Raw genomic sequence first — 12920 nt, forward strand, 5'->3', positions numbered from 1 at the left:
ATTTATTAGAATATTTCTTTTGAATTATTCTAAAACTTATCCTTTAATTTAAAATTTCTTAAAACCAAAGTCTTCATTTTATTTTTTTGTTAATCCTCACCCAAGGATTTTTTTCCCCACTGATTCTTAGAGAGAATGTAAGGGAGGAAGGGGGAATAAAAAGAGGGGGAGAGAGAGAGAGGAACATTGATGTGAAAGAGAAACATTGATTGGGGTGCCTTCCGCAGGTACCTGACCAGGGCTGGGGATTGAACCTGCAACCCAGGTATGTGCCCTTGACCTGAATCAAACCTGTGACCACCTGGTGTGCAAGTCAACACTCTAACCACTGAACCACGCCGGCCAGGGCTGAAGGCTTCATTTTAAGGGAGTTCATATCTTCAGCTCATGTAAAAAAATGGAACCTGTCTATATCTTACTGAAACCAGAGTTACAAACTTATTTCATTAGTACATTAAAATACTTCAGAAGACACTTTTTAGCAATGGCTACTTGGTGAAAACTACAGAACAATTCTCTACTATCACAACTGTCTGCTTAAGTTTACAAGAGATATTTCTGTTTCAATTCAACTTGGAAACTACAAAGCCAGCCATGCTTATATTATTTCTCGCCTTTCAACACAGGAAATATCAACATAGGGCCACACAGGGATATCTGCTGATCTTTTAATGGAGAGTCATTAATGTAAAAACCAGATCAGGAGTTCTAATTTAGATATATTTTTTAAAAAATACAAACCACAAGGTTTAAGCAGCTTTGATTCACGATTTACAAAAACATTTGAAGAGTTATTCTTCTTCAACTATGAGGTTTAACGTGGGTGAGTTAATATCATAGTAACTTCACCAAAAAATATCCTGCAATTGTTTTCTTCTAAGTCATATGTAAATCTCCACATTTTGAGGAAGCTCAGAGTTTGCCACACAGTATAGCTTCTCTGGTACACCTATTTTCTGTTGTAGTTGCTAAGGCTATATAGTTTATGACCTACACAAGTGACCTCCCTGTTCTCTACTCATATCTTACTCCATACCTAAAAATCTTCTATTCAGTTATGAATTTGAAACTTTGCTTGGATCTGATTCTGTATTCAAATCTTTGACACAATAGGACCCTTTGAATCTATGTTAAATACTGTACTACTAACAAAAAAAGTTATCTCTAGATAACTCATTCTTAAACAATTGAAATTTAAGCAGTTCTTATGCTTAATAGTATTTTTCAATAAAGGCATACTCACTGAGTAGGTAAAATGGTCCTTTATGATGTTATCTACAAAGAAGTCCACTACATTTATGGGTAAGACTATATGCCTATAACTTAGCTGAGTAGATTAGTTATAGGACATGATGAAAACTCACTATTCACCTTTAACTTCAATTTTTGTTTTTCCTGCTATGTTTTATATGTTCACAATATTGCTGAGAAATATCAGTTTAATATAGCTAGAAAAATGATAAAAATTGGTTGTCTCACAGTTAAGCTGTCAACAATTTTATATCTTTCCAATGGGTTATTTTGGATTCAAAGCCTATTACTTCAGCCTCTTGTTTTTCCTTATTTAAAATTAGTAGGCCACCTTTGGTTGTTTACACTCAGTGGCCACCTCCTTTCTACCTACCTATTTTGGTGTAGTAATGATCTCTGGTTGACTCAATAGTGGTTGTGTAATTTGTATAAAAAGGAAAAAATTGGTCAACTCTCTTACTACACCTCATTTTGGTTCCCTTTTTCCTCTATCAACATTGTATTATTCCAATATTAGACAAGGTTACTTAAAAATAAAAACATAATTCACCAATTCTCTGGACTATACATTAATTTTCAGACAATGCCAAAGTTCAAGAAGGAATAAAGTCAGAAAAAAAAATTATTTATCTCTTGGAAAAAGGAAGCTTTACCAAATCACCCTCACAGTATTATAAGGCCAGCTCTATTCTGACATAGAGTGAAATGATTCTGGGTGATCTATCTCTTTCAAACTATAAACAGATTTAAGTATTATAAGTGGCAATGACATTTACTGTGTTATCACTCGCATTCTCTTCTCTGAATCAAGAATTCTAGCGCCACCCCCTTCAGTTTGAATTGTTATATCTGTTTGATATTTTTTATTTGCATTTTCCTTTCTCTTCTCTGAAGAGAATCACCTTATTTTTGAAGTTGTTTTAAATTAGGACTAATTAATGAATAACAATTTGTAGTATCCACAACATACCAGGTATTGAATTTTGTATGTCTGATTTAATTCTTACAACAACTTGGCAAGATGGGCAGTATTACTCTCACTTTACAGATGAAGTTGAGGCTCAAGGAAATTAAGTAACTTGCCTAAGCACGCAGCTTGGAAAGGACTCCACTACAAAATGTCAGAACCAGGAATTGAACATACTGTTGACCAACTCCAAAGCCCACAGTCTTTCCACTCCACCATTCCTTCACAAAACCTTTCTTATCTGTCTTAGCTGACAGCTAAGTGTCTGAGACTTGATATGTTTTTAAAAGGCACTAAGGCTAGACAACTACTTAACTGGTTGTTATGTGTACCTGCCAATTTTTATGCTTTATTTGATATTTTATCAACTTTCAAGATGCTATAATGTTCTTTAGCAAATACAAAATATTTCTGAAATTGAAAAGTAACACTTGAATTAGCTACTCATATCAGATATAACTCAAGATACAAGTCTTTTACATAAAATCTTTGATTGATGAACTTAGCTCTTCTCCTAAATGCTATTGTTATAGTAGCAGTGATAAAAGATATCATCATCTTCTATCATTCATTGAGCATTTAATGAGTCTGACATCTTCAACTATACTCTTTATTGAGGAATCTTAAGTGATTCTTAGTCTAGGTGGTTATATTAAATCACCTAGTGATTTCTAGGATTATCATTACATATTGTCTGGTTGGGTGTGTTGAGTGTTTGCCTCTCTAAGGAGAAGTGTTACATTAAACCTATCCCCTCAACTAATTTGTGTATGTAAGTACAATCCAAACTGATTTAACAGATGGATTTGATACCACATTTCCTGGTAATAATCAAACTAGTCTAAAGGGGGCTGATTAAATCATTATAAAGTCTCCTCTTAAGGGGACAAAAGCAAAGAATGAGAAAACAATAAATGCCATCTTCTATTTCTGTAAACTGGGAAGTATGAAGATAAGATGTCAAGTATCCCTTGGGTCTCTATCCAGCTCCTGACTTTTGCTTCCAGCTCAATTTGAATAGTCAAGTAGCTTTAGTGACTTTTATCTTGCCTCCACTTTACATTTACAAATCCACATTCCCAAGACATACCTTCTACAATGCCTTGGAGGTTGGGAGGTGACAAAAGGGAAGCCGAGGTTTGAATAAGAACTGCAGTCAGTAAAAACTTCCTAGCCTTGCCAAGGCTGAGCAAAAATTAAACTGAAGGTACTACTGGCTGATAACACTAGCAGGGGAAGAGAAGAAAGGGACTCATTTGTGCTTTTGCTGCTATCCGGACCCTTTTTGTGTCCCCCTTCCCTTCCACAGAGTTCGAGCTTTTAGGTGCTGTGTGATTTCCAACCCTATGAAGAGTCTTAACTAGACCTTATCCCTTAGAACTAAGGTATTAAGAGCATGATCTTTGGAGAATTCATCTTTCAATCAGTGGCAATCTTATCACACTTAATATTTTAAAAGCATAATCACCTCAGGCAAGCCACTTAAAATTGTTTCCTCTCATTAACACAAGGGAATTGGGAAGAAAAGAAGGACATTTATGTTATCAAGAGTTTATTTAAACTTTCAAATGACTGCTTTCTAAATTCTAATATTTAAAACATCACTAGGATATTCAAACTTTACAGACAGTGGATGAGTTAACCAAAAGCAAAACAAACAGAAAATCCTCTGACCTATTCTAACCTTTTCTAATGATAAAAGATCATCAATTTTATTCTCTTGCTTTTGCTGGATATTAAAGTCGCAAAACATTCTCCAAAGGAAACATTCTTTAAAACGTAAAACAAGTACTCCACAAAAAAATGAAGCTAACCATGTCAGTTAACAACTACACAATAGATAATTCTTTAACAGTACAATATTAAAGTCATGACTGTTAAGGGGTCTTTCCAAAATGGCAGAAAAAAAATTACAACCCTGCATTTTCAGCATTATAATATTTGGCAGATTCAAACATGAAAACAAACAAGACTTTTGATAGACTCTTAAATACATACTACTTACATGACACCTTGTAGAACTTTCTGGGGATCAGGGTCAAATAGCCTGTCAACATAGTGGCGACTGCTAGCTGTTACTTCCTAGAAAGTGGGGGGAAAAATTATGACATCTGAAGCCATGCAAATCACAAATTCACAGCATCACCCACAACATCAAATAGCTATATAATCTAATTTAAGGTAGATGCATTAGAATTTCTATAAAATACTTATTATATTAAATCATTCTGAGAAAAGCTTGTGACAAGATAAATAATAAGATGAGGAAGAAAGAAGACACCTGGTTCTCAATGAAAACACAACTAGACAGTAGGCCCTTTGTGGTGAGTCCTGCAAGCTTTGCCAATGAAGGAACTGGGCGTAAGTGTTAAGAAGCAGTTAAAAGTTTCTTAACTAACTGTTGGAGGTCACCTACATATGAAAAAGAGATAGAAATGTTGCTTCTGTTTAGCACCCCCTAAAGGGAAAGAAAACCTGGCTCACACAGCAAGGAAAAAGGGTAAGGATTTCATGAATGGTCTATGAGGGGTAGTTTAGGTACAAGAGGAAGACCTTCAGACTGATGCAGAATAGTTGCACTGCTAGGACGCAGACATATATAAATATAAAAACTATAATAAAGGGGTTGTCACACTTTCTGTGAAGGGGAAAACAATTAAGAATTAGAATGATTTTTCAGGTCCAAGACAGTTAGCTAGTCTGAAAAGGCTACGCTGGGTAGAAGTGCAGAGTTAGAGAATAAAGAGCCAGAGGAGACACTTACCTCCTTTTATTTGTATCATGGGGCTTGCTTATTATGTTATTTCTTTTTTTTTTTTTTATCCTCACTCGAGGACATTTTTCCATTTTTTGTTCAGATAGAGTAGGATGGAGAGAGAGAGAGAAACATCGATGTGAAAGGGACACATCGAGTGGTTGCCACCCGCGCAACCCTACCAGGGCCGGGGACAAACTGCAACAGAGGTAAGCGCCCTTAGGGGGAACCGAACCCGGGTCTCTCTGGACCGCAGGCTGACACTCTAATCGCTGAGCCAAACTGGCCAGGGCTATTATGTTATTTCTTGTAATACTTATTTTTGGGAGGTAATAGAGACTTTTTACATTTAATTTTCAATACTTCACATTACTGAAAATAAAGAACATTCTTAATTATTAGTTCAAGAATCAAAAAAAAAGAGCATTTTTGTCCCTTGCTTTTTCTTTCTAATGCCTGCTGGAATATGCTCATGTACCCATTAGCAATAAATTATTATAGATAGAAGGAAATACTTTTCCAGTTTACCCCAAACCCCGATCAGTAAAGAGCTAACTGCTAAGATGCAGTGCCAGCTTAAGCTTCTGCATTACCCAAAATAACTCTGAAGAAAAACTACATACATTCTATTTTCCCGACAATATAGTTAATCCAAGAATCAAAGTACATTTTCATATTACGAGCTTGCAATCAAAATACACTCACTGGCAACTCAAATACCCACTTTAAAATGTACTCCATTTATAAAGAACGAAGCCAGAGGTATCACACTACCTGACTTCAGATTATACTACAGAGCTACAATAATTAACACAACATTAGCATAAGAACAGACACACAGATCAATGGAACAGAACTGAGAGCCCAGAAACAAAACCACAGGTATATGGGCAAATAATTTTTGACAAAAAGCTAAAAACACACAATGCAGAAAAGAAAGCCTCTTCAATAAATGGTGCTGGGAGAATTGGAAAGCCATTGCAAAAGAATAAAACTAGGTTACAGTTTTCCCCCTTGAATAAAAGTGACTTCAAAATGGATCAAAGACCTAATTATAAGATCTGAAACAATAAAGTACATAGAAGAAAACATGGGTACTAAACTTATGGACCTGGATCACAGAGAACATATTATAAATTTGACCCCACAGACAAGGGGAAGTAAAGGCAAAAATATTTGAATAAGACCCTATTAAACTAAAAAGCTTCTTCTGCACAGCAAAAGAAACCAACAAAACAAAAAGGCAACCAACTGAATGGGAGATGATATTTGCAAACAACAGCTCTCTGACACAGGGTTAATATCCAAAATATATAAAGAACTCATACAATTCAATACCAAACAAACAAGTCAATTAAAAAATGGGCAGAGGGCCTGGATGGGGTGGCCCAGTGGTTGAGCGTTGACTCATGCACCGAGAGGTCGCAGGTTCGATTCCTGGTCAGGGCACATGCCCAGGTTGTGGGCCCAATCCCCTGTGGGGGCATGCAAGAGGCGGCTAATCGATGTTCTCTCTTATCAATGTTTCTATCTCTCTCTCTCTCCCTCTCCCTTCCTCTCTCGTTGAAAGCAATAAAGGAAAAAAAAAAAAAGGGCAGAGGACCTGAACAGACACCTCTCCCAAGAAGAAATACGAACAGCCATTAAATATTTAAAAGATGTTCAACTTCACTAGCTGTTAGGGAAATGCAAATCAAAACTACAATGAGATACCACCTCACCCTGTTAAGATGCTATTATCAACAAGACAGGTCAAAACAAATGTTGGAGTGGTTGGCTGAGAAAACGAACTCTCATTCAGTGCTGGTGGGAATGTAAACTGGTACAACCACTATGGAAAACAGTATGACAGTTGCTCAGAAAACTAAAAATAGAGTTATTATATGACCCAACAATCCCTCTTCTTTATATCTACCAGAAAACTGGAAAATATACATTGGCAAAGATTTATGCACCCTTATATTCATTGCAGCATTATTCACGGTGGCCAAGACATGGAGACAACCAAAGTGTCCTTTGATAGAGGACTGGATAAAGGAGATAATAGTACATACATACTATGGAACACTCCTCAGCCATAAGAAAAGATGAAATGCTGCCAGTATGACAATATGGATGGACCTTGAGAATATTATGCTAAGCAAAATAAGTCAGTCAGAAAATACTAAGAACCATTTCACTCATTGTGGGATATAAACTGAAACTCATAGACACAGACAGACAACAGAACGGTTGTCACCAGAGGGAAGAGGGTGGAGAAAGTTGTAAAGAGGGCCAAATATATGATGTGACTTTTGGTGGTGGGCAAACAATGCAATATACAGATCATGTATCATAGAAATGTACACTTGAAACATATATGACCCTATTAACCAATGGCACCTCAATAAATTTTTTTAAAAAAGAACTGTGGTAGCAAAAGTAAGACTACAAATATTCTTGTGCCGCCCCCCACCCAGGGTACCATGAAAGTACCTGCTAACATGGTCTGGTTTCCTCAGAACAACAGAATCACAGAATTAGAAGTACTAATCCCTTGGTTAACAAATGAGAGATGACCTTTACCCAGATGTCAGATTGTCAAATGTTAAGTAGGGATGCAAACAACTGTATAAATATATCAAGAAATAATATCTGAAGAGCAAAATCCAGGATTAAAATGAAGACAGCATTCCTGTAATAAAAACAAATGAGTTTTGTCACTCCATGTGATCACATGTGCGTTCTTGGCTTTCAATCATGGTAAGTTCTTTTGAGCAGCACCTCAGATTCTTAGCTTCCCTCCTATTTAAAACTGATCTTTGCCCTGGCCAGTGTGGCTCAGTTGGTTGAGAGCTCTCCCATACACCAAAAGGTCACAGGTTCAATTCCCAGTCAGGGCACATTTCCGGTTTCAAGCTCGATCCCAAGTATGGGGTATGCAAAAGGCAGCCCATCAATGTTTCTCTCTCTCCCTCCTTTTCCCTTCCTCTCTCTCTAAAATCAATAAAAAACATATTTAAAAAATTGATCTTTGATTTTACTGCTCCCCTCCACACACTCTCCCACATCTTCTACATCTCTTGCTTCTCAATGTGATTTTTAAAAAGGTAGTTGAGTTTAAGATCTGTATCTTAAACAACATAAATGTCACTCATTTATTGTTCTGTGCCTGGTTTATTCGATTTAATAAGCACTGAATACCTACTATATGTAAGGCACTGAGGAAGTCATTAAAGATTAAAGCAATACTTAATAAAGCACAGTATCTACCCTCAATAATGTATATTCTGTTGTAACTGTGTTTACATATTTATATTCCCTACTTGAATACAAAACAGATGTATACAAATATAAAGGCAGCACTGAGAAAGATGTTAATAAACCAGGAGAATCAGTGAAGACTTCTTAGAGGAGTTGGTTTTGGAAAATGAGTAAGAGTACACAAGAATGGGCAAGGAAAGAAAGAATCTGTCATAATCACAACCATAGGACATGTGAAGCCAATACCCATGTACTATCAGCAAGTATACCAGGAGCTGGCACTGAAAAAGAAAAGAGGGTAGAGAGTGACCACAGAATGTAAAACACAAAAGTTTAACCAAGAGGTGACCCATAATTGCAGAGTTCAGATTTAAGTTCAATGCTTGGTGTCAAAGAAGGTAGAAGAGAATACTATGGCAGAGTCTTGCATTTAAGGAGCTTATACTCTATAAGAAGGTCAGTCATGTACACAAAAAATAATCCTCTGAGCTGCCTAGGTATGAGCACGCTGAGGGAATAGAGTCACTTATTCACTTATTTTACTTGGTGCTTTCACCTAACATATTCATTCACCTGTCTGTCTGTATGGGACAATTCCTATTATTTAATTGCTTTCCTTGTAGATCAGGTCATCTTTCCCCTCTCAGCCCTCTTTTCTCTTCTTTCAAAAGGCAGCCTGGAAACGTAAAGAATTTGAGAGAGAAGGCAATTGGTACAGATATTAAATAGGTTGGTCAGGAAAATGTTCTCTAAAAAGGTAACATTTAAGTGTCCCTCTTCTTCTTCCCTTCCCCCACCCTTCCTTTCTCCCTCTGTCTCCAAGGGCCCTTCTTTTGCCTCTGTAACTTGTTTCCTTAGTCCATTTCTTCTATGGCTCACTTTTATTTATTTATTTTTTTAATCCTCACCCGAGGATATTTTTCCATTGATTTTTCAGATAAGAGTGGGAGCGAGAGAGAGAGAGAAAGAGAGAGAGAAATTGATTGGTTGCCTTCCGCAGGACTCCAGTCAGGGCCGGGGACCAAACTGCAACTGAGGTACATGCCCTTGACTGGAACTGAACCTGTGACTCTTTGGTCCATGGCCGACGCTCTAACCGCTGAGCCAAACCGGCCATATGGCTCACTTTTAAACACCTCTGTAACTTTCTAAATAAACTTTTCTTTTAATTTGAAAAAAAAAAAAAGAGGTAACATCTGAACAAAGACCTGAAGAAGGTAGAGGAGTAAGTCATGCAGCTATCTGGACCAAAGCTTTGTAGGCAAAAAGAACAGCAAATGCAAAGGCTCTGAAAGGGGAAGTGTCTGCTGGGCTCAAACAACAGGAGGCTGTTTGGATGAGCAAAGGAGAAAGCAATAGGAGACAGGTCAGAGAAGAAGGGCCAGATGGTAAAGAGCTGTGTTGTCCAATACAATCACCACAGGCCTCATATGGCTTTTGAGTGTTTGAAATGTGGCTAGGAACTGAACTTAAAATTTTTTAACTTTAATTAATTAAAAGTTAAATTTAAAAACCAACACTGGCTCTTTCCAGGTGGCACTGAGTCATGGGCATCTCTTGGGACAACTGGCACAAGAACCACAAGACCGGGGCTGAGAGAAAGCCCTACCACAAGAAGCAAAATATAAGCTGGGATGCCCTGCTGCCAACACCAAAACTGGCCCCCGCTGCATACACACAGTTCGTGTGAGGGGAGACAGTAAGAAGTACCCTGCCATGATGCTGGGCAACATCTCCTGGGGCTCAGAATATTGTACGCACAAAACAATGATTACTGATGTTGTCTGCAGTAAATCCAACAACAAAATGGTCCACACCTAGCCCTGAGTAAAGAACCACCTTGTGCTCAGTGACATTACACCCTACCTACAGTGGTGTGAGTCCCACTATGCACTGCCCCTGGACCACAAGAAGGAGGTCAAGCTAAGATCCTGAGGAGGAAGAGATTTTAAACAAAACACAAAGAAAATTCAGATGAAATACGATGAAAGGCAAAAGAATGCCAAAATCAGCAAAATTCTTAAGGAACAGCTCCAGCAGGCAAGTTTCTTGCATGCACTGCTTCAAGACCAGGCCAATGTGGCCAAGCAGATGGCTATGTGCTAGAGGGCAAGGAGCTGGAGTTCTATCTAAGGAAAATCAATGCCCGGAATGCAAAAAATAATCCTCCTGCGGCCTATCTTAGCTGATGTAAAAAAGGTGTGTGTTGTTCTAAAAAACAAACGAACACAAAACCAACACAGGATTCAGTTATTAGAAAACTTTTAAGAGTGTTTAGAACTACTTGGATATGTAAATCTACGTTTTCAACTATAAATATTATGAAACCTAAATACCAAACAAGTATTCCCAATCAAAATTCAATATCCAGTCCGGCTGGTGTGGCTCAGTGGTTGAGCATCGACCCATGCACCAAGAGGTCGCTGGATTGATTCTCGATCAGGACACATGCCCAAGTTGTGGGCACAACCCCTAGTGGAAGTCATACAGGAAGCGGTCGATCAATGTTCTTTTTCATCAATGTTTCTATCTCTCTCTCCCTCTCCCTTCCTCTCTAAAATCAATAAAAAAAAAATTAAAAAAATTCAATATCCAGCCCTGGTTGGTTTGGCTCAGTGGTTAGAGGATCGGCCCAAGGACCTAAGGGTTTTGGGATCAATTCTCGATCAAGAGCATGTGCCTCGGTTTTGGGTTTGATCCCCAGTCCAGGCCAAGGTTGTGCGGGGGGCAACTGATGGATGTATCTCTTACATCGATGTTTCTCTCTCTCCCTCCCTCCCTCCCTCATCTTAAAAAATAAAATCACTGAGAAAATATCCTTAGGTGAGGATTAACAACAACAAAAATTCAATATCTAAATTGTGTAAAATACACACCGGATTTTGAAGACATGCTATAAAAAAGCAAAATAATTCATCAATAATTCCTTACATCAATTACATGTAGAGTACTATTTTGATATATTTGTTTAAATAAACATATTAAAATTAATATCTTCTATTCTTCTTTTTACTTTTACAGCATAGTTACTAGAAAATTTTAAATTACATGTGTGGCCTGCGTTGTTTTTCCACTGCACAGCGCCGGTATAGAACCTTTTTGGTCATTGTAAGGATTTTTATTTTTATGTTGTGAGTTGGAAAGCAATTAGTTTTGGGAAAACAGAGACATGATCTGACTTGTTTTAAAAGGATCCATCTGGGTTGTAGTTTTAGGAACAGACAAATGAGTAGAGGGAGTTAGAGGACAAAAAGCAGGGAGATTAGGGTCAAGATGGCGGCGTAGGGAAACGCAGTATCGCGTCTGCCCACAACCACATCCAAGTTACAACAAAACTACAGAACAACCATCATCCAAAACTGCCTGAAATCAAGCTGAATGGAAGTCCTACAACTACGGAATTAAAAAAAAAAAAAAAAAAAGCAGCTACATCCAGACTGGTAGGAGGGGCGGCGGTGCGGGGGCAGTGGCGCGAAGGGCTGGTCCCACACCCAAGTGTGGTGGATAAAAATCAGGAGGCTTCCGTGGCTGGGAAGGTCCTTCCTGAGGACTGAGGGGTCCCCGTCCCACACCAGGTGCCCCGCTCAGGTTTCCAGTGCCAGGAAGAGAAGTCCCCATAACTTCTGGCGGGAAAAACCAGCGGAAACTGGGGCTCAGGGAAGCTGAGGTGGCTGGAGCCCCAGGCAGCTCCTTAAAGGGCCCGCGCACGGACTTATCGGACTCTCTCCCTCTAAGCTTGGAGGGGAGGCAGCTCAAGGGGCACCAGAGACATACAGGGAAGAACTGAGCTGTTTGGCACTGGAGCGAGGGCTGGAGTGGGGGCTTCCTCGGGGACAAACGTGCTGTAAGAGGCCATTGTTCCTTTGGTGAGCCCTTCCCTAGGGCGGCAGACAGTCGCCATATCTGGGACTCCAGCAACCTGGCTCACACTGGTAGCCCCGCCCTGCTGACTCCCTGAGGCCCCGCCCCAACCCACACAATTTTCAGGCCCACCCAAGCTGTTGCCACTTGCTTAACCATAGGATCGGCTTGTCTTGGATCCTGCTTCAGATTTTTCCTAAATTCTTTCAAACGAGCAGCATCGGGTCTCAGCGAGCCCCATACCTCCCATTAAGTAATACACAGAAACAAACACAGGGAGGCAGCCAAAATGAGGATACAAAGAAACAGGTCCCAAACGAAAGAACAGAACAAAACCCCAAGAAAAGAACTAAGCGAAATGGAGATAAGCAACCTAACAGATGCTGAGTTCAAAATACTGCTTATAAGGATGCTCAATGAACTCAGTGAGGGCCTCAAAAGCATAAAAAAGGACCAGTCAGAAATGATCGCTGCACAGTTAGAAACGAAGGAGGCTTTAACTGAAATAAAGAATAATTTACATAGCTTCAATAATAGAGTATGTAAACCCAAGGAGCAAACCATCGATTTGGAATATAAGGAAGCAAAAAACGCCCAATCAGAACAGCAAAAAGAAAAAAGAATCCAAAAAAATGAGGATAGTGTAAGGAGCCTCTGGGACAACCTCAAGCGTGCCAACATTCGCATCTTGGGGGCGCCAGAAGGAGAAGAGCGAGAACAAGAAATCGAAAACCTGTTTGAAACAATAATGGCAGAAAACTTTCCTAACTTGGTGAAGGAAACAGACATACAAGTCCAGGAAGCACAGCGAGTCCCAAACAAGATGAACCCCAAGAGGCCCAC

General features: G+C 38.9%; 1 protein-coding gene and 1 pseudogene across 5 annotated transcripts in view; one reads left to right on the top strand and one right to left on the bottom strand.

The window, feature by feature from the left end:
* ARMC8 (armadillo repeat containing 8) overlaps positions 1–12920 on the bottom strand; it is a 96016-nt gene that overhangs the window by 66815 nt on the left and 16281 nt on the right. For 3 of the 5 annotated variants that reach the window (XM_036267606.1, XM_036267605.1, XM_036267609.1), the window contains one exon: positions 4224–4300. In XM_036267606.1, the coding sequence (XP_036123499.1) occupies positions 4224–4300 (77 nt within the window). Of the gene's footprint in view, positions 1–4223; positions 4301–7448; positions 7648–8789; positions 8883–12920 lie in introns of those variants that run through there. The other 2 variants (XM_036267607.1, XM_036267608.1) reach the window with 2 other exon arrangements.
* LOC118633485 lies at positions 9763–10405 on the top strand (annotated as a pseudogene).

Source organism: Molossus molossus, unplaced genomic scaffold (assembly GCF_014108415.1).
Source record: "Molossus molossus isolate mMolMol1 unplaced genomic scaffold, mMolMol1.p scaffold_m16_p_18, whole genome shotgun sequence".
In the NCBI taxonomy this organism is placed as follows: domain Eukaryota; kingdom Metazoa; phylum Chordata; class Mammalia; order Chiroptera; family Molossidae; genus Molossus; species Molossus molossus.